This window comes from Fusarium flagelliforme (genome assembly GCF_020744385.1).
Source record: "Fusarium flagelliforme strain FIESC 12 MPI-CAGE-AA-0113 chromosome Unknown B0J16scaffold_2, whole genome shotgun sequence".
Taxonomy (NCBI): Eukaryota; Fungi; Ascomycota; class Sordariomycetes; order Hypocreales; family Nectriaceae; genus Fusarium; species Fusarium flagelliforme.
The window spans coordinates 4,368,718-4,389,395 of record NW_025763504.1 but is presented as its reverse complement, the minus strand read 5'-3'; the positions used below and the strand labels follow the sequence as shown (position 1 = coordinate 4,389,395).

General features: G+C 49.1%; 7 protein-coding genes across 7 annotated transcripts; 5 read left to right on the top strand and 2 right to left on the bottom strand.

Annotated features, from left to right (window-relative positions):
* The first annotated feature begins 304 nt into the window (after positions 1-304).
* On the top strand, positions 305-1,505 carry B0J16DRAFT_334578 (uncharacterized protein). Its single transcript, XM_046126967.1, has one exon. It carries the CDS (start codon positions 786-788, stop codon positions 1,374-1,376), a length of 591 nt encoding a protein of 196 aa, XP_045987068.1. The 5' UTR covers positions 305-785; the 3' UTR covers positions 1,377-1,505.
* Positions 1,506-1,828: 323 nt separating this feature from the next.
* Positions 1,829-2,721, top strand: B0J16DRAFT_316833 (HAD-like domain-containing protein; the record flags this gene model as incomplete). Its single annotated transcript, XM_046125332.1, has 2 exons — positions 1,829-1,941; positions 2,124-2,721. 2 exons carry the CDS (start codon positions 1,829-1,831, stop codon positions 2,719-2,721), a joined length of 711 nt encoding a protein of 236 aa, XP_045987067.1.
* A 215-nt stretch (positions 2,722-2,936) lies between these two features.
* On the bottom strand, positions 2,937-5,055 carry B0J16DRAFT_72419 (kinase-like domain-containing protein). Its single transcript, XM_046134374.1, has 4 exons — positions 4,578-5,055; positions 4,371-4,528; positions 3,786-4,317; positions 2,937-3,736 (listed from the first exon to the last, which is right to left on the bottom strand). The coding sequence occupies exons 1-4, from the start codon at positions 4,857-4,859 to the stop codon at positions 3,152-3,154; spliced, it is 1,557 nt and encodes a 518-aa protein (XP_045987066.1). The 5' UTR covers positions 4,860-5,055; the 3' UTR covers positions 2,937-3,151.
* Positions 5,056-6,650: 1,595 nt separating this feature from the next.
* On the top strand, positions 6,651-11,429 carry B0J16DRAFT_72406 (transcription elongation factor SPT6). The gene is made up of 4 exons (XM_046134373.1): positions 6,651-7,019; positions 7,071-7,256; positions 7,323-10,941; positions 10,997-11,429. Exons 1-4 carry the CDS (start codon positions 6,855-6,857, stop codon positions 11,248-11,250), a joined length of 4,224 nt encoding a protein of 1,407 aa, XP_045987065.1. The 5' UTR covers positions 6,651-6,854; the 3' UTR covers positions 11,251-11,429.
* Positions 11,430-13,084: 1,655 nt separating this feature from the next.
* B0J16DRAFT_381045 (uncharacterized protein) lies at positions 13,085-15,117 on the top strand (the record flags this gene model as incomplete). Its single annotated transcript, XM_046131131.1, has 3 exons — positions 13,085-13,226; positions 14,677-14,833; positions 14,895-15,117. 3 exons carry the CDS (start codon positions 13,085-13,087, stop codon positions 15,115-15,117), a joined length of 522 nt encoding a protein of 173 aa, XP_045987064.1.
* Positions 15,118-16,613: 1,496 nt separating this feature from the next.
* Positions 16,614-17,265, top strand: B0J16DRAFT_381044 (Pre-mRNA-splicing factor SPF27; the record flags this gene model as incomplete). Its single annotated transcript, XM_046131130.1, has 2 exons — positions 16,614-16,650; positions 16,709-17,265. 2 exons carry the CDS (start codon positions 16,614-16,616, stop codon positions 17,263-17,265), a joined length of 594 nt encoding a protein of 197 aa, XP_045987063.1.
* A 97-nt stretch (positions 17,266-17,362) lies between these two features.
* On the bottom strand, positions 17,363-19,256 carry B0J16DRAFT_72313 (cyclic nucleotide-binding-like protein). Its single transcript, XM_046134372.1, has 2 exons — positions 18,525-19,256; positions 17,363-18,473 (listed from the first exon to the last, which is right to left on the bottom strand). The coding sequence occupies exons 1-2, from the start codon at positions 19,023-19,025 to the stop codon at positions 17,772-17,774; spliced, it is 1,203 nt and encodes a 400-aa protein (XP_045987062.1). The 5' UTR covers positions 19,026-19,256; the 3' UTR covers positions 17,363-17,771.
* Positions 19,257-20,678: the final 1,422 nt, after the last annotated feature.

The following is a 20,678-nucleotide window of genomic DNA, read 5'->3' as shown; positions in this document are numbered from 1 at the left end:
GTAGGTAGCTATCAGGTCGCTAAATGTTCTGTCATTGGCCAAAGAGCTCTTTACGAGTCCAGTTTTAAGGCAAGTTCTAGTGAGCTCCATACATGCACCTTGACGGTTGCGCCCGTTGGAACGTTCCTGAGCTGGGTCTCAGGATTCAAGATGCAGTGACAACACCTGGGATAGGTACCTAGCTCTAGTTGTCCAACCGATTTAGCTCGTGGCTAGTCATGAGATCAACAGGGACAAGAAAGAATATCATCCAACCAGGTTGATATTTCAATAGAACGGATTTTATTGATTCACTTATCACCATCTTCATCGTGTGATCCGAAGCGTCCAAGTCACTGGTCAGGTGAAACTGAAAGATGATCTACTCTACACATGGATATTGAAAGCAAATCTCGAACGCGAACAGTACTGAGTTCTCTTATAAAGCAGAACTCGGTTAATCAAGAGAAGGCAATGCACTTACTAAGATATCTAATACTGACAGTCATCTCTCTCCTATTGGTGGTCGATCTTGGTCAAATTCGTTGTTTTCATGGTACAACCTCTGTATTAATGAAGAAATATCTTATTCTTTCGTCCTGATCAGGATATAATAAAGCTTTTGGGCTAGGCGAGATAAACATATCGTCCTGATTAAACTTCCACGGCTGGAGTACAGTACCCACTAGGTAGCCTTAGATCTCTAGCCTGAAGAAATTCTATCACCTCACTCAATAAGAAGCTTGATCTGAAGAGAAGCCATATACAAACAGCCACAAAAGTTCCTTTACACTTAAAATCTGACGATGGATCATCCTAAACTCAACCCAAACGCAGCACCGGTGCGATTTCCAGACTGCTGTCTTGCACTGTCGACAAAACTGCTCGATATTTTATCAGACATATTCTCCAGAACTACTATTTCAAAACACAAAGATAAGCCAACTGTGCTTTCCATTGGAAGCGGGTCCGGTTTGCTCGAAGCTCTTCTGCTACATCAACAAGATAACTCCGACACTGGCATTGCTTCTTGTAACGTGGAGGGTGTGGAAGTTCAACAGGCTGGTAAAGACGCTGTCAACAAATATCTTCCAGAACAAGCCATTTACACCGTCCGTGGTAGTTGGGACGTTGTGTCGAGATTGCAGGATCCCGATGTGACATCGCTAATGTTTGTCTATCCACGCCAGCCAGCCTTGATTCTTGATTACATGAAGGCTATTGCGCGTGAAGGACTGAACGTGCAAGTCATCGTCTGGCTAGGCCCAATGGCTGACTGGGAGGTTTTCGAGTCTTGCTTCGATGGGCAATTTGCAGTTGTTGAGAAAAGGCAAGGAACCGAAGCCGGGCTCGATGAATACGAAATGATGGCTTTGGTGAGGAAATCAAGCAACTAGGCTACCTAGGCACTCAGTTAGAGGTCGCGTTAAAAATATATTGATAACAGGACTGAACCAGATATGATCCAGGTCTCTCGACTTCTTGGTCAATCCATGAAATTTGTTTATTTACAGGGTAAATGCTAGGTATCAATCACGATGCACGTAATATGGAAGACAGATCGTGGCTGGATAAATGCTACTGTACCTACTCTTAGCCCCGGATTCTACTCGTCTCCACTCCCAAAGTGAGAGCGTCATCTCTGAATCAAAGCACTCACTCATTGTCCTTATCAACTGCTTCCAATCTCAAGATTCAAAATAATAGAATCAGGAAATTCTTCATATTCGAGTAATACTCCTCAGATCCTCAGAAAACGTCAAACCCACGCTATTCATTCCCCACTAGATTCTACAGTATCTTCACACTTCCCCAACTCAGCCCTATGCTACGCCGTGTCGTTTCCATCATGACATCGTCATCCCCGAAGCGTTTCATACCACTCAGGAAGGGAAGCCATAAACTTCCTAATGGCACTCCAAGTCTTCGAGGCGTGGTATTTGATATGGATGGCACACTCTGGTAAGATCTACACTCCCCTACCTACCCTGCATAAGGCTCAAAGACATCTTGATTTCCAAGTCGTCTATTCTGATCAATATGAATTATTAAGACAGAGAGTCCCTCCTACTTGATTGAAAGGATGGAATCCATTCAGAAATCAACAAGTCAGTGTGCCAAACTTATCACTAACATTCTCGCAGCGAGCCTCAGACCTACATGTTCAAGGAAATGAGAGATGTGCTAGGAATCAACAAAACGACAGACATCCTTGAACATATCGATACTCTCCCAAAATCTGAGCAGACAGGTGCTCTCGAGTCTATCCGCAACATTGAACGACAAGCCATGGAGACTCAAACTCCTCAGCCCGGTCTCATGACTCTTATGGCTTACCTCGACGCCAACGCCATTCCCAAGGCAATATGCACCCGCAACTTTGACGTTCCTGTTCAAAATCTCATGGAGAAGTTTCTTGAGGGCTCCCGTTTCCATCCCATTGTTACACGAGACTTTCGCCCTCCCAAGCCTGACCCTGCTGGCATTCTACACATCGCCAAAGACTGGGGTCTGAAGGATGAGGCTGGTGAAGGAGATGCCAGTGGACTCATCATGGTAGGCGACTCCATCGACGACATGACAGCGGGCAGAAGGGCGGGCGCAGCTACTGTACTGCTCGTGAATGATGTGAACCGGCCCCTTGCGGAGCATGCACATACCGACTTGGTCATTACTACGTTGGATGAGCTCGTTGGCATCCTCGAGGATGGTTTCGTGGGCAGAGAAGTCAGTTCCGGGTAAAAAACCATGACTGTGACCTTCCACAAGCTTGTTTAGTGTGGAATATTTATAGTATCTCTTAGCAAGTAAAGCGACTCGGATAGTAGCTGCTCAAATGAGTTTTCATTTTATTTAGATTTCTTACACGAGCCCAATTCCTGCTCTACATCACCACCCACCCAGTGCCAGACAGCAGACAAATTCTAGAACCGGGATCAACAAGAGTGGTCTTCTCTGCAGATGAAATAGACAGTGCCCTGAGTTCAATACAGAATATGTGACGATTCAAGTACAGTGATCTGGCCAGAGACCACGACAAAGGTTTCAAAACAGTGCGCCGATGTAATATGCTAAATGACTTTCAAGGATGGGCTGTTGTCCCAAATATGTTCGTCAAGGTAATTGTCAGGGATTCAGTCAGGCCTCTGTGAACAACAGAAATGCAGACTGACTACTGTATGCCGTAGCCTGGGTTGGGCGGCAAACCGAAAGTTGCCTGTCTCCTGTTCTCTCTTCGCAACTCATCAGGAGTTTCTTTTCGAGGTGGAGCTGGCGGCAGAGGGCCACCTGGGGGAGCTGGCCGGACAGGTAGACTAAAAGTTGTCGCGTTTGCGCTCGCGGGACCGACATTTTCAGGGTAACCCGGAACCTTAGGGATGGAATTTGTCGTAACAACTCTGGATCCCAGTCCAGGATGTGCGGGAGCTGGTGTTCGGGAAGAGCCGTATCCGTTTCGAGGTGGTGATCGGCTTTGGCTGGAGCCATATTGATCGCGAGGAGAGGTAATACCAGCACCGCCAATAGGGATCTCGCCAGAAGTGGGAGTATGAGAGCGCTCTTCAGGTTGAGCTTGAGCTTGAGCCTGAGCCTGCTGAGATTGGGTAGGAGAATCGCTCGAGCGAAGGAGGTCTTGGGTCGAAGGAGAGAGCTGGGGGGCCAGATGCGATTTCCTGTTGTCACGTTCCATCATACCAACAGCCCACTCCCTAAGATCAACCGGCGTACGCTTGGCGGCTTGTACAAAATGATCGCGGTCCTGAATAGATTAGCACAGAGCTCAGAGTTAATGATGAGAGGCGTCTTACGAAGAGCTCTTGGGGAGTCGGTCGACGCTCAGGCTCCTTATAAAGACATTTCTGAATCATATCATCAAGGATACTAGGGAAAGCATCGCTCTTAGGTAGCTTCGGAGCTGGCTCGTGAACAATCTGCTGCAACAAGTCCAGGATGCCCGCAGGAGCGAAGTCACCGTCCGATACCTGCTCACTAGCCGCAAAAGGAAACTTGCCAATAGCGAGTTCCATAATGCTGAGGCCGAAACTCCAGACATCGGACTTGACCGTATACTTTTCACCCTGAATTCTTTCAGGGGCCATGTAGGTGGAAGTTCCAACAAAAGTATCAGCGATAGAATTGACAAGCTCACCGGAGACTCCAAAGTCACAAAGCTTGATTCCACCCCTCGAATTGACCAGAATATTGGAAGGTTTGATATCACGATGCATGATATGGTGCTTTGTGTAAAGGTATGTCAAGCCACCCAAAGTGGCTTCAGCAATCTTGCCCAAAACATCAACTCGTACGGGACCAAAGACCCTGGAGACTCGGTCGAGAGCACTAGTTTCTCATTAACCACCATATCAATTTCAGCATTCTTTGTTTGTACTCACCCAACGTCCATATACTCCATACACATGATCACATCGTTGTTCGGAGTTAGAAAGGCGCCGTAGAATGTCACGATATAGTCTGAATGACATCCATGCATAATTTGAAGCTCTCGGACGATTCGCTTCCGTATCTCTCGCTTGGCTTCAACATGAATTACCTAGTAACTTGTTAGTAGGATCTCGATATCTGCAAAAAAGGAGCCATACCTTGCGAGCCATAACAGTCCCGGTTGTAATGTGCTTGACTTTGCTGACGGTACCACCATTACCAGACCCTAGTTCCTTGAGGATTTCGAGATCCTCAGGTCGCAAGTCCAGTTTGTATTCAATACCAATTTCTAGTTGCTCATCTCTACCAGCATCCTGGCTTCCACTGTATTCATGGTTGCTGGTCTCGGCGGTAGGCGGGGGTCGAGGGGCAGCTGCTTTCAGGGCGAGACCTTTGACGTTCTTGCGCTTCATAGAGCGCGGGGCAAAAGGATCGGACATTTTGAGAAGAGAACGAGGGGCAGCGCTCGTTCGAGGAGTGAGAGGAACTGTTGGAGCAAGGTCGGACGTCAGGTAATGAGACCGAAAGGTTGATTAGGCTTGGGCGAGCCGGGCGCTAAAGATGTCGTTCGTGGGGAAAAATTCAGGACGGAAGAATGTTTCTGGGGCTTAAGCTGAATGATGCTCAGGTCGCGTCGCACAAAGTTATCGTCGTGACTGAGCGGATCAGAAAAGGAGTCGATCGCTATCTTGACCCGTCCGATGTTGAGATGGGTCGTTCTCGGGCCGTAGTGGGAATAGGAGGCCTAGACTCGGTCGCCAAGAGATGAAGATCCCAGGGGCGATCGATGGGATGAAGTGGAAAGAATCCGAAATGTTCCTTTCTACCAGATATGATCGGGTCGTATGTGTCAAGGCAAAAAGAGCCGCTGAAGATGATGAATGGGGGAGTTGTCCCTGTCTCTTTCACAACTTTTGGCTGGTTAGGCGCGGACAGTGGACAGTGGAGGGCGGGGTCTAGCCAGCGACAACGTGACGGGAGTGGCTGGACTTGCGCTGCCAGGGAGTTGGAGGCGCAAATCAAACGGGCATCAAAGGACGACGACACTACACTGGGCGGCAAACCTGGAGAGAGAGAAAAGGGGGGGCGAAGAAGAGGAGAATCTGACGATGGAAACAAGACCTTTTTATAACCCTGGAGAGATCAGGAGTTGTAACGAAACAACTGCTCGCCCGGCGGATTTTGAAATTATGGATGTATCCGTACCTGAAATCTAGTGGGCCACTCATTCGCCAAGGGGAGGCCTGGGGAGGTCGTGGAGGCAAACATTCACTCATCATCCATAACAGGGAGTAATTATACCTTCCTAGGTACCTGCCGTACCGTACTTAAAGAGACGATCAAGCTCAGGAGAAGCCAAACCCAAGCCAGGAGACGATGCGTTGACTGGCTATATGCTAGATACTTGAGACGATCCACGCTTCGATCTCCACACAACTATCAACTCAAAGCTTTGATAAGATAGAGAGGGAAGCATCCATGGTAGGGTAATAGTTCATTAGTCCAGTGCCTAATACGACATGTCGAAACCCGTACTTGAGTCCCACCAATTGTCGTTGTCACAACAATCGCTATATAGAACGCGTGAGAAACGACAAATGCTTGGTTGGAATTGGGGGCATGGCTCTATGGAGCAAGAGGTAAAGACAGCATAAAAACGGACGATAGATCAGACACTGAACGATTCAGACAACTGCGAGTTGGCACTTGGACCACCAACTCAAGGAAGCTGAGCTCCGAGAGAGCCAGACAGCGTGTAAAACGATCAGATAACCAACCAACTTTACACCAAGGTGTTTTAAGCTAGGGGGAAACATGATGTTTTGACGACATCATGTTAGGTTTTGAAGTCCGTGGTAATTGTAGTGATATAATGACTTAAATAGAAGTTGTATCTTAGCCAAACTTTGAAGCTCGTAATGCAAACAGCATGATGTGAAACATAAGATAGGCAAGATGACTACATTAGTAAATACTATACGTACATAGAGGTGAATGCATACAAAGACATGACTCGCGTGTTGGTAGCGATTAATACTGTATTCATGCAGTCTTGTCAAGAATAAAAAGTATCCATCGGCCTGCGCTCGCAAATTATGATTATGTAACTCGGAAGCGGAACCGGAATATTCTCCTACCGCTCCGTCATCCCTGTCGGGCGCGACAAGGCTGCACGTGTAGCTCGCTCTGCAGCGCATCGCCAAAAATTCCCAAAGACAATCAGCTTTCAAGGAAAGCAATCTAAAGTTTTAGACTTTAGATTTTTATAATTCTAAAAGTCACTTCCTTCATTCTTTTCTCTCTCTTCCAAACATCAACATTGAGAGCCAACAGACCGCTTCTCTATTCACTTGGCCGCCACACCCCGATTATTTACAACTAAAGCATATAAAGAAAGCTTTGTTGCCTGCGCGGCAGCATCGCAAATCGCCGAGATGAGCAATAGCATGCGCGACTTGATCTCTGGCGAAGCCGAGCTAGATGATGAGGAAGATGATGAGTCATTCGATGAGGGTGGCGGACAGCGCAGACAGAAGAATGCGGTTGAAGACTCTAGTGAAGAGGAAGAAGATGACGACGATGAAGAGGAAGCTCGCAAGGTCAGCTTATGGATCATTGCCAATTGGATAGCTTTTAATATTTCTTTCTAGATTCGCGAAGGATTTATCGTTGACGAAGATGACGAGGACGAAGGCGGCGAGTCCGATGCCGACGTGCGACCCATCCACAAACGAAAACGAGAGCATCGCGACCGCGAAACGGAAGCACAGCTAGACGAAGACGATCTCGATTTGATCGGTGAACAGTTTGGCGAGCGGCCTAAACCTCAGACACAGGTAAGTCCTCTTCGAAGCCAGCAGAGCTACCTAACCCGACAGTGCCCCTGACTTTTCCAAATTTAGTCCAAGTTCAAGCGCCTCAAGCGTGGTACCCGCGATGAAGATCGAGGCAATCAGCGCCGTGGCTTAGATGACATCTTTTCCGATGAAGAAGACGATGCAGGCGAACAACGAGCGTATAATAACAGATCGTCCTACCGCCAAGCGGACGAGTTTGACGATTTCATCGAGGAGGACTTTCCCGATGATCCTGAAGAGTTGGAACAACAACGGGAAGATGCCGAGGTTGCCCGACCCAGAGACCGCGTCATTGGAAACATCGCCGACACTGCCAACCTGGATAAGGATGCCTTGGATGATATGGAGGCCATCTTCGGCAACGGTGAAGAATACGACTGGGCACTGCAGATGGAAGAAGAGGAGGAGGATCGAGAGAGAGAAGAACAAACGATTGAATTGAAGGATGTGTTCGAGCCTTCCCAACTGAAGGAGAAGCTTCTGACCGACGAAGACAACGAAATTCGGTTCACTGACGAGCCCGAGCGATTCCAAATCGACCGAAAGACCTTTAAGAGCCTGCAGCTCACGGCAGAACAGTTCAGGGAGGAAGCACGCTGGATCACCAACCAGCTGTGGCCGAAGAAGGGTCTTGCCCCCGATCTGCAGAGCCCTTTTGGCAAGGCTGTGGGCAAAGTCCTCGAGTTCTTTATCGTCGACGAGGTCGAGGTACCATATGTGTTCCAGCACCGCAAAGATTATCTGCTTCATACCCGCAAGACACGGAACCCGAATCGCGATGATCCTGATGCGCCAGAATACGTTATTAGCGCAGACAAATTGCTTAACCAGGATGATTTGTGGAAAATCTTGGAATTGGATATCAAATTTCGATCTTTCGTGGATAAGAGGAATGCCCTCGAGAAGACGGTCGAGAACCTGAAGGGGATGCAAATCAACGATGCAATGGTGGACGAGATGATTCCTGAGGCGACGACCATGGAGGAACTCCAAGATTTGCAGGATTACCTACATTTCCAATATGGCCCCCAGTTAAAGGATCTCGCTGCCATGGCTGGTAATCTGTCGTTGACTAAGCGGCCAGGTTCTAAATCCAACCTACTGGAGAGAGTTCGCCAAGGTAAGGCGTACAGCTTTGTCCGCGCCTACGGCATCTCAGCAGACCAACTCGCCAAGAATGCCCTTCGACACGGAAAGAAGATTACGCCTGATGATGACGCACAATATCCCATGGACTTGGCGGATAGTCTGATCGATGATGTTTTTAGCACAGGCGATCAGGTCATCAGTGCAGCTCGACAGATGTACTCGGAGGAGCTGTTTTCCAGCCCAAGGATGCGCAAACATTTCCGCAACTCATACTATCAGGCCGCCGAGATCAGCTGCCGCCGAACTGAAAAGGGGCTGCGCAGGATTGATGACTCTCATCCCTACTATGAGATCAAGTATCTTCAAAACCAAGCTATCGCCGATCTAGTTCATCAACCAGAGCTCTTCTTGAAGATGATGAAGGCTGAAGAGGAAGGACTTGTTACTATCAAGCTCGATATGCCTGATCGATATGGTTTCCGACGACAGCTTTACCAGGAGTTCGAATCCGAGAACTTCAGTGATCGAGCTGAGCAGTGGCGAGAAGAACGCAAGAAGGTACTGGACCTTGCTTATCCTAAATTGGAGAAAATTATTGCAAAGAATGTCAAGGAGGTCATCCGCACTTTCTGCCAAGATGAGGTCCTCAAGATGTGCCGAGAGGAATACGCTAAGCGACTTGACCAAGCACCCTACAAGCCCAAGGGCATGATCCTGGGCACTACCCCCCGCGTCCTGGTTCTTTCCAATGGCATGGCTGATCCCGCTCGCGATCCAATTTGCTGGGCGTGGGTAGAAGAAGATGGACGAGTGATTGAACAAGGCAAGCTAGGAAACCTCGCTCGAGATGAACGCCAGCGAGAAGAGTTTGAAGAACTCGTGAAGCGCCGTCGACCTGATGTGATTGGTGTTAGCGGTTGGTCTGCTGAATCGACCAAGCTGGTGCGTGACTTGGAAAGCCTGGTCAACGAGAAGGGTCTTATGGGACCCGAGTTCGAGGACCCCGACACCAATGACTATAGAACGGAGCCTTTGGAGGTTGTCGTAGTGAATGACGAGGTTGCTCGCTTGTACAAGGACAGCCCTCGTGCCCTGGCCGAGCACCCAAGCCTGAATCCCATCACGAGGTACTGCGTCGCCCTGGCGCGATACATGCAGAACCCTATGAAGGAATACGCAGCTCTCGGCAAGGACGTTGCCTCGCTTTCTTACCACCCATGTCAGAACCTCCTCCCTGCGGACAAGCTGGCTAAATATCTGGACTCAGCCATGGTAGACATGGTCAACCTCTGCGGTGTGGACATCAACGAGGCTATGAACGATACGTACACTGCCAACCTCCTGCCTTATGTTTCTGGATTGGGACCTCGAAAGGCTACAAGCGTTATCAAAGCCATCAACGCCAACGGCGGCGCTGTGGGCACAAGAGATGAACTCGTCGGTGATCCGGATAGTGGAAAATTGCCCGTTGTGGGCCCCAGAGTTTGGAACAACTGTGCAAGTTTCCTCTTCATCGAGTACGAGGCTACCAACCCATCGTCTGATCCACTGGACAACACACGAGTTCATCCCGAGGATTACGAACTGGGCCGAAAGATGGCTGCCGATGCCTTAGAACTTGATGAGGAAGATGTCAAGGCTGAAACGGACGAGAACGGACCTGGAGCTATTGTCCGCAAGCTTTTCAAGCAGGATGAACAGGACAAGGTCAACGAGCTAGTACTGGAGGAGTATGCAGAGCAATTGGAGAGCAACTACAGCCAACGCAAGCGAGCTACTTTGGAGACGATCCGTGCCGAACTCCAGGCCCCTTACGAAGAACTTCGAAGAAACTTTGCTCTCTTGTCACCGTCAGAAATATTCACCATGTTCACTGGTGAGACCAAACATACCCTTTGCGAGGGCATGATTGTTCCCGTCAACGTGCGGGTTGTCAAGGAGGACTTCGCCATCGTCAAACTTGACTGTGGTATCGAGGGCCGAATTGAGGGCCATGAGGTTAGCCACCGATCATCGATCAAGGAGGTCCTGAGCTCTGGACAGACAGCGCAAGCTAAGATTCTGGACATCAACTACAAGGACTTCATGGCGAAGTTGTCCATGCGTGAGGATGCTCTGCGTGTTCCTTACAAACGGCCCATCAACCTCGGCCGGGATGGATGGGATTATGCTCTGGAAGCCGCTGATAAGGAAGAGCTGCGGGAGAAGGACAAGACAACCGGACGCACCCAGCGTGTCGTCAAGCACCCTAATTTCAAGCCCTTCAACGGTCTCCAAGCCGAAGAATTCCTCGGATCTCAGCCAAACGGCGAGGTCATAATTCGACCTTCGTCCAAGGGCAACGATCACCTGGCGGTTACTTGGAAGGTTGCAGACGGTGTGTACCAACACATCGACGTCCTTGAGATGCAAAAAGAGACCGAGTTCTCGGTGGGTAAACTGCTACGTGTTGGCGGCAAGTATACGTACACCGACCTGGACGAATTGATCGTCGAGCACGTCAAGGCTATGGCGCGCAAGGTGGAGGAGTTGATGCGTCACGACAAGTACCAGAACCGATCTCGGGGAGAGACAGGTAAGTCCTCACACCGTATGGAAGTACATCTGCATGATACTAACTGAGCTCGTAGAAAAATGGCTAACGACTTACATCGATGCCAACCCCAATCGATCTGCGTACGCTTTCTGCATCGACACGAAACATCCTGGGTATTTCTGGTTGTGTTTTAAGGCCAGTAGAGCAGCCAAGGTCATTGCGCTGCCGGTGCGCGCTATCCCACAAGGCTTCGAGCTTAAGGGTTATCAATACCCTGACATGCGAGCGCTGTGCAACGGCTTTAAGCTGCGTTACCAGAACGAATTCTCGAAAATGGGCCATCGTTAGGGAGCTGGGCATTTGACATCACGATTTACACAGGTGGTATGAGGATTCGAGAGGAAACCGACAAATGTTTGATTACGCAGAGTGGGTATTTTCTTAGGGACAAAGATGAAACTGCAATTGTATTATCCAGGCGCAGACCGACGAGTTTTCTTATATCTTTTTTATTTTTTTCCTACGATGAGCAAAGAGGTGCATTAGACGTCGTATAACGACAAGGGGAGAAAAAGAAAGGCAACCAACATATATTAATTTGACAAGAGTTTGACAATTTGCGGTCGGTTGTAAGTCCCTTGTAGTTGAGTGGATGAATAGGCCAAGAGCTCTAGAGTTCTTACATGATACCTATCTGTTGTTCAAATGTTTAAAACAGGCATATCGAAGGTCGCAGCGGTGATGGAGAAGGCAAGGATAGCTCTCGCCTTGATGTCAACATGGAAAGATTGGAAACTATTTGAGCACACTTTGATTATCGTGCTCTGTGTAGGCCATTGTAGAGCCCAAGCACTCGTGAGGAGGATCTCGAAAGTTCCATGGAGGTCTTGGACGGTGTGAAGAACAAGACATCTCTGGCTAGATATCAGTCTTGACCCTCACAGAAAAGAAGGAAGCTGCGCGGTGTACGTGTTCTATTTTGTGGTAACATCTACTAAATCGAATATTTACAAAGCTCCGACTCTGGGGCAGGGCATGCATGGTGTTGCGTAATCCTATGGAGTTACGGATAGTTGTCATTTAGGAAACCGACCGTCAGAATTATTCATGAGTTCGGTCCTATAACGGAGTAATAACAATGATCATGAGACCTCTGAATGACTTCCTTTCGGTGTTTCGAGAACGAAGCGGATTCCATTTCTGTTGGGGTGACGAAGAAAGGCGTGCTATGAGTGGCAAGCCGTGACGTGTAAATCTACCTACCATATGGGGGCTCACGTCTAGAGGTAGATTGCAGAAGACCCGAGAACCCATTGAGGGCAACTGAGCAACTGAGCTTCGAGCTCCGACTCGAATTGATGCTTGCAATTGGTGAGTTCCCGATGATGTGCAATATGGGTCGATGGATAAAGGGTCATGTGCACCTTCTGGGCGCTGAGTCAGTTTCGCTGAGGCCCACCAGCGATTGAGTACCTAATGGAGCGGTATCGGACTCACTATGAAGCCATACTCAAGCTGGAGAAGATGCGAAAAAACTTGGCAATTGCCTCTTTCTGGAGAACAAGCTTGAATATCAATCCACTTCGTAGTCTGAAGGCGTGTAGTTTTGTCTCATGGGTGGAGTCAAGGTCGGCAGATGTAACAGTATCAAGCATCATGGGGTGGCCTGTACATATATTGGATAAAATTACTCTAATCACGTAAACAAATCAATTGGAGTTCCTTCACGTTGACAAAACTGCTTGTATCAGTCTTTGAATTTGCCCGTTTCGTGTTATCGCTATCAGCGGCATCCAAGACAAACCTACTAAGGTACCATACCTAATGGTGGGATGCCGGTACCTGGACTTTTACCCCAGATCCCCGTAAATCTAAGCGGGGGTCGTGTCGTCCGCCCACCTAAAACAGCTCCAGCCAAGCCACACACTAAGACAGACCCTTGTTGAGAAGCATCCATTATCGACGTCAGTGTTTGTTCTACTCAAGATCAGTCACCTGGTATTGAATTGATTGTTGTACAAACAACACAGCGGTATCACCAAAACGACCAATTTCTAGGTGCAGGACCCTGCATTGTTCAACGACGGACCGCTGGCTACCAACTGTCTTGTAAGGCAGTACTGAAGCTTGGTGAGAGTCCTTGAGATGGATGGATGGATGGAAGATTAAACATTGGGGCACCATGGGGCCCATGATGATACCGTACCTCTCAGTGTACCCCTCCATGCCCCAGAGTCCAGAGGCTGGGTCAATCTGCTCGATATTCGATGGAGCATGGAATGGACATCAATGTCAAGGGCCCAGTGGCCACGGTAGATGCATTGGTATGAGGCTCAAATTGCACAATTCACATCACGAATGTGGTCACTTTTGCATAGGTTCAAACTGCCTACCTCATCTGGATGTCTAAGCAACCTGATGCTCAGCACATTACTTGCTGGAATGCTACTGCTTCCCCGCACTTGTAACGTCCATGTACCTATCGTTGGCTCACTAAGTTAAGTTGGACCACTGACTTCGGCCACCGGCTGCTTGCGCCAGGTCACGCGATAGACGGACGGGATGGGACATGCGAGACCCGCCTTAACTGGGGTCACTAGCTCAAGAAGTGGGTCTTCGACGCCGTCGCACTTGCCTTGTACTGGAGAGAAGCCACCATGATGGAACATCCATGAGCTGACTCCTTCCGCCTTTCCCTTCCATAATTCTCAATTGCCCAATTGCAATGCTCAATCTTGTTGGGGCCCGAGTTTCCTAGCTTCCTTAGCTTTAGCCGTAAGAATGAGCTTGCTGCGTGTGCGGAAGGGAAAAGCCTGGGTCGAACTGTACATAGGTAGTAGACGGGAAGAGACATCGGTCTGCGATGACCTGATTGGATACATGGTGATGCCATCACGCATCGTCCCTCGCGTGACTCTCGGGATATAATAAAGGCAAGTACTCCTTCCAAGAAGATCCCCTGAATTGGATATACTGTAGGTCTACGTACAAATAAATCAACTTGCTCCCCCTCATCTCATTCATCTCTTCTGAATCATCAATTGTCTCTCTACGTTCGCACTCCTCATCACTTCACGGATTATTCGCGACCTTTCCTCCACACAACTCAACCAACCGTTGACCACCCACTATCCGCCTTGCCTGACGACCCTTCTGTAGTTGATTGCTCTATTCTGTCAATACAAGTCCAGCTTCAGCAATCGTCCCGCTGTTCATTATCTTTTCACCGCAACGGAAATCAAGCAACTTGATCAAGCTAAAGACAGCGGCACCTCGTCTCACGCACCCAATACATTAGTAGCTTCGATTGGAACACTCACAAATCGCCTTGCGCTAATCATTGCACCTTTTTAATCCTGCAAAAGTAAGTTTCTCTTACAATTTCGGGCGTCTCATCTGCCCTGCCTGCTTGTTTTCCCCTTCCTCCGTATATCAATCTTTGTACACGGAGTACTTCAGCACCCCGCACTTTCCTAGACTCTCTTCACCCGGAGTGATGCTCTGCTCTTGTTCATGGTCGGTTGCTTTTTGGTGACGTTTGGCGCGGCATCTGATCTCCTTAAAAAGCCATCGAGCTCCCCCTTGAATCCTCGCATGTCTTGACCCCTCTTTCTATCATTCATCATCTTTCATCTATTGCCATTATTTTATCATCACAACAACATCATTTCTCAACTTTTGCTTGATATTGCCGCCTCTTACAAGTCCTCACGAGTTAGCTTGATGCCGCTCACCCAACTAAAGACCGCGAATGTACTGACAAGCTTCTCACAGTGACCCGATCTCACAAGGCCAACGACCGTGACCACAAGGGCATTGCCGAGGGGACTATCTCTCCCACGGAAACTGTTCCTCGCTTCTTTGGTAAGAACGGCTTTGCCGATGTGGACCCCAAGAAGGTAAAGAAGGACGGCTCTGGCCGAGGTAACTGGTATGTTCACTCAAAAACACCCATGTCAGCCAGCCCCACAGTGCACTTACACGATCTGCAGGGGAACCGTCAACGATGATATCGCAGGCGAACAGTTCACTTTTACCAACACCCGACGCCGCTCCAACAGCAGCAGTTTCTCTCATATCACCGACTTCAAGACTAAGTTTGAGGTCAACGAGCCCGAGCCCGTGTTCGAAGAGGCACTCCACGGTCCTGAAGAAGAAGACCATGAAGACCTCACCAAGACCGACTCTTCCGAGAGCGGTCGATCCTCGTCTTAATCGAACCACTACTTCTTAATTGAGAGATCAGTAGTATCTGCTTGTTGCTCTATACAATGACAGCAGCACACCTGAGGGTTCACATGTATTGAAATGCGCTGGGAATTCGATCTTTCCTTTACAACTATGAAATGATATGAGACGAAATGAATGGAAACCAGAAATCAATCGCCTTCGGCGGTAGCAACGAAACAGACAGTTCAGGGGGTATGGTAGGGGCTTTGGACGGAGTTGAGGGACCCTCATGACTGACAGATCTCTACGCGGATCATGGCTTTATGACCGACTGCGGAATTGTTGTCCCAGCGGCACGATGTATCAATGTATCACTATCTTAATTAGCTTTACCAAAACAAAGACACCCCAGCTTAACAACTGATGTGATGAGACGAACTTAATCTTGTTACGAAATCCCTCATGTCATGATTTCATCGCTTACAATCCTACATTTCTTCCATCTACATATCCCGCTCTTTCAATGTTTTGAACCGGCAGCTATCCTTTGCCTAATAGCGCAATGCCGATCTCCCAGGTGCTCAACACGGCTGCAATTACCGCGGAGGATAAGCACCCAGTGCCATGCAACATTCTAATGGTGGGGACGCCTTGAGGGGCCCCTTTTATCTTCACTGTGTTCAGGTTGACGCAGTGCCATTACTCAGTACCACGATCACGACTTCGAATCTCACTGCCTATGCATGTGGAGACAATGGTGGTTGATGTCGAAGTGAGAATTTTCCAAAACCTCCCTAAGCACTATGTGACTTGGGAATCTTGACCGGATATCCCAAGAGAATACCTGATGAGATTCGATATTCAACGTGAAGCAGCCCAATATGTAGCCGATGTCGTTGCTCTTATCGCTATCAACTTTATCACCTCTATCGGCCAGGCTCTTTAGTGGAGCACAGCCCCATCGCCGTGCATATAACCCGCTATAGTACCGCTAAAAGTGCAGGGGTTAACTCACTTGCAGCTGCCCCAAAAACAGTTTTGACTGAGCTTCTCTTCTCCAAAATGCGTTTGAGGTTCATCAAGAAATCGTGGAAGGGTACGGAATATCCGTTTTTATTAGGCTGAAGTACCATAGTATACAAATACATAGGGGCATAAACTCGCAATGAGCCCATCCGTCTTAGCCAATTACAAGAGTTGTGGTCTTCGCAATTCCTGATCGCTGAGCTGCGAACCCCCGCATTCGTTCTACCAGTCAAGCCACCAAGGCTGAAGGCTGAACGGGTGGTGTGAGGCTGAACTGTGGTCCGTGCGTGTCCGTCGTTGTTCCCTCCGAAATTTCGTGGTTGCAAGGCTGCGATTATGAGACCTACATGTTGAATTCACTTGCACCACAATAACTTCTGCGGTACTAGATTACTTACGAACGCGCCATCTATACCAGTCAATCACACGCGGACCACGATATCGGTTAGACCAAACTTTTGAGCTAATGCTGCTCTAATTCAATTGCGCGCGTCACAGCTCCAGAACCAACTATCATGCCCGTCGCTCCAGCTTACCACGAGTCTCTTCCTTGTAAGCTAACATGCTCTCATCGCAAGATTCTCGGCATTCATATACTGACACTCCACAGACGTTGACCAAGAGCCAACCGCGGAAGCCCTCGCTGCTGCGCGCGCCCTCATCACCGCCGAAGCATCCTCTCAAGCGCCCCAACCCTCGTCCAATCCAGAACCATCCTTCTCTCCCGCGATAACAGCCGAAATCGAACGTGTTTCCAAGTCTGAACCACTCGCGCCCATTGATCTGAGCCGATACGAGGCTCCATCCCCTAGCGCCCCTCCTGCCACCGCCCTGCCCGCTGCCGCCGTCGCACATAGCTACCTCTCCTCACGCCTCACAAACTTGGAGCTTCTTGAGAAGTGGGGAAAGAATGCTTGGCTATTGGGAAACCACAGTCTCGAGGCGGAGCTTCAGGCACTTGAACGAGAGTTAGCGGCTATCAAGCGCGAAGTCGACATCGTGAATCTAGAGAGGCAGAAGAGACAGACTGCTGTAGGTGCCGAGATCAAGACACTGGATGAAACCTGGCGCGCAGGCGTTGGTCGCGTGCTCGAAACCGAAGTTGCCGTCGAGGAACTTAGGAGAAAAATCCGAGAGGAGTTGACAAAACGGGCTGCTCAGGGTTAGGGGCAATAATACGCCTGGATGCAATGCGACAGCGTGGGCAAATGACTAATCAATGTACATATGAGGTTCTTTATATCTGGCGTCTTGATATCAACGGATTCTAAGTTTGGTTTGCAACGGAGAGAATAAATATAGACTACAATTTGATCGAGCTATGGAATCTGCTCTTGTCACTCGGTAGATATCTGCCTCGAATATCGCAAAATATCTTCATAGCATGGAGTGGGGAGTTGCGTTGTGATAATAATGATATGAACCAAGGTATCTGATCACTAGTCATGTTTCTCAGGAAAGCGAAGGTGGGAGACAACCTCTCAAAACGCCGATCATAAGTGAAAACCTCTGCCACTCGTTCCTGAATCCAACGGGCCCAACTGCGTTCCATATACGTACACCCAAACAGCACGAGGCAACCTGAACACCACTCAATCCCACCACCTAATAAGCGTTTCTGCTTCTCTGCCTAACAGGTTTCAACCAGTCATGCCTCAGAACACTCACTTGGTCTAGCTGGTGTGAAGTGGATCCATCTCCTCGACACCAGTTGCAACGCCTTGGTACTTGGTCCGTCGGAGAATACCTTCAACAGGGCCTAGCAGGCGTTGGAAAGCGTTCTTTCCCAAACTTCCAACCTTGACTGCTGACGTAGCAACGATACTAGCTGCTCGCGGAGCGTCGTTGAGCAAGGCAAGCTCGCCAAAGTAGTCGCCCTTCTGGTAATGGCGGACCTTATTATCAGGCTGACCAATGTATGCATCCGCCTCACCACTTTCGAGCAGAAAGAATGCGTGGCCTGGGTCTCCTTCGTTGATGATGATCTCTCCTGGAGCAAACTTCTTGGTTTCCAGAGCATCCGCAATCTTGGAGCGCTCGTACGGGTTCAGGCTTGACAGAAGGGGCACTTCTTCAAGGAAGCTCTCGTACATACGTCTCCGAGCGAATGTCGACTCCATCAAGATGCGACGGAAAGTAACACGATCGAGTGCCCATACGGTACATCCAGACTCAGCGGAAACTACAGTTGCAGCTCGAGGGGCATTGTACATCAATGCCAATTCTCCAAATGAGCCACCAGCCTGGATGTTACCGACTTGATTGCCCATACCGTCAGGGCCTGGTTGCAATGAGCCGCTAGGGTTGACATAAACATCGAAAGATCCCTTTTCAACCACATAGAAGTAGTCACCAGCATCTCCCTGACTGATCACCTATTGACACCTTTTAGTCAAATATCCTGGATCGATTCTAAAGAAGCTTACCTTAATACCCTTAGCCGGTATCGGCTTCTCAACAAGGGCTCCCAGTATCTGAGCGCTCTGCTCATCCTCCAGGTGGCTGAAAAGGAAATTGCCTTCAATGGCACGCTGGAGACGCTCGATCTGGTCTGGAGTCTTCTCATGAAAAGGGGGTGACCAGTTATCATAAGAATCTGCACTTGGTTTCAAAGATTCGGCAGATACGGAAGTTCGACGACCGAAGTTGTACTGTGCCGGATAGCTATCGGGGTTTGGAATATTTCGCGACGAAGTGGGAGGTGCTTCGGTTGAAGAGTCGCCGCCAAAACCTCCACCAAATGGGCCGGAAAACATAGAGGCAGAATTCGGTGATGCTCCAAATCGAGCGTTCGTGGGAGATGTGATGGTGTCGTTCTCATCCTCCTCCTCAGCAACACGGTGAATTGCATTGTTTGTCCTCTTGCCCCTATCTGTTCCGAAGGGGTTACTGTTCTCCCCAAAGGGGCTGGAGAATGGGCCGGACATAATGTGAGGATTGGATGCTGTTGAGGTAGCTTGAGAAATCTAATATTATATCGTCAAACGGGCACAAAACCGATGCCAGTCGAGTTCGTTGTGGATGAGGGGTATCGCGGGGCGAGTGGAGAGCGCTTGTTCGTTGTCAGTTATCTATATACCCTTCTGGTAAGCTTCCATGTGGCAAGCAAGTTGCGACTGACGTGAAGTAGCGACTGTGAATGTCTCGGGAACATGGAATTGGCAAGAGGCAGGCGCCAAATAGAAATGTTGCAGGGAGTGGCAACGTGATGCCGTCACACGAATGAGGGAGCTTCACTTACAGCTACTGCGGCGCTCTTATAGATGATCGCAGAGCGAATTGTCTTTGAGGTATGTCAATCAAAGCTGCAGCTGAAGCTAGGAACAAACAACATCAATGAGCATTGAAACGACAAGGGATGTTGCGTGCAGGAAAAGTTCCGGGGCGTGCACTAAAGATGAAGCTGGACGTGGGCTGCAATCCACGCTTGAAAGTGACGTGTTGTGGCGGGGCCTAGATCAAGACCCTGGTACGTAGCCCATGCATAGTTCGAAGGAACAAAAGTTGCCTGGACAAGATAAAGGGGAAAATGCGAAACTTCTGGGAAATTGAGTCTTGCAGAGAAATATGGACAGCCCAATTCTGTTATTGGCGCATAAGCATGCCCTCTATTGAAGTCTGCTTGTGCAACAACAAGGGCTCACAAGGCTGGAGAGCTAAGCATTTCAGGTGATGGAGCTTCCAGTGTAGGCGGAAGGATGCAGAACAGAGAGAAAACAGGTTAACTCACACTGAATCCTGGTAAACTGGACCCTACAACCTGAGATGTGATCAGGCAGGGTGACGATATCCTGTAAGGCTCCTCAGATCAAGGGGCCTGGAGCGTGATGAGGGGTCCAACGCAGGGTTGAGTCGAGGAACCAGGGCGTATCAAGGATGATGAGAATATGATAGACGGCGGCTGATTCCAAACAGCTTGAAAGGCTCGACTTGTCGTAATGCTGAAAGAAATGAAGGAACAAAAAGAGAGGAGTAACCAGGCGAGTGGGGTTATGGTGCTCTGATCCCCGCCTCCTAGTCAAAGAGAAGAAGGACAATGCGACGAAGAAAGGCTTGATGGATAGGTAAGTTGAAGATGTGTGATATATGTCGTTGATGGGTTTCCAGAGATAGGTACACAGCGGCGGGAGGGAAGCAAATGCGGGTGAAGAAAGAAGATGGGATGGAAGAGAAGACGATGGTTCTTGCCAGGCGGCGTCTCTGAGGTAGGGCAGGCAGAGGGGAGTAGCTCTGTGTGTGTCTCCTTCTCTCTTTCTCTGTGCTTTCCTAATGGACGACACAACCAACGGAATGGGGAGAAGTGGGGGCAAGGGGAGCTGGGAGATGGTTGCCGTCAGCGAAGCTTTCTAGAAAGACGCGCACGGGCCAGCCAAGGGCTCGGGCTGTTCGGGCGCTTGTTCCACAGACACTTCTGCTGCTCTTCGGTGCAGCTCCCGGACTAGGAAGGGAAGCTGTATAAACAGAGTAAGTACCGTGTCGATGATACTGTATTATGCTAGAGCTGTGATGCAGCATGACATCGGTGAGAATCCCTCTTCTTGATGCAGATCAGCATTTCTCTCACGGCTTCATCATATCAG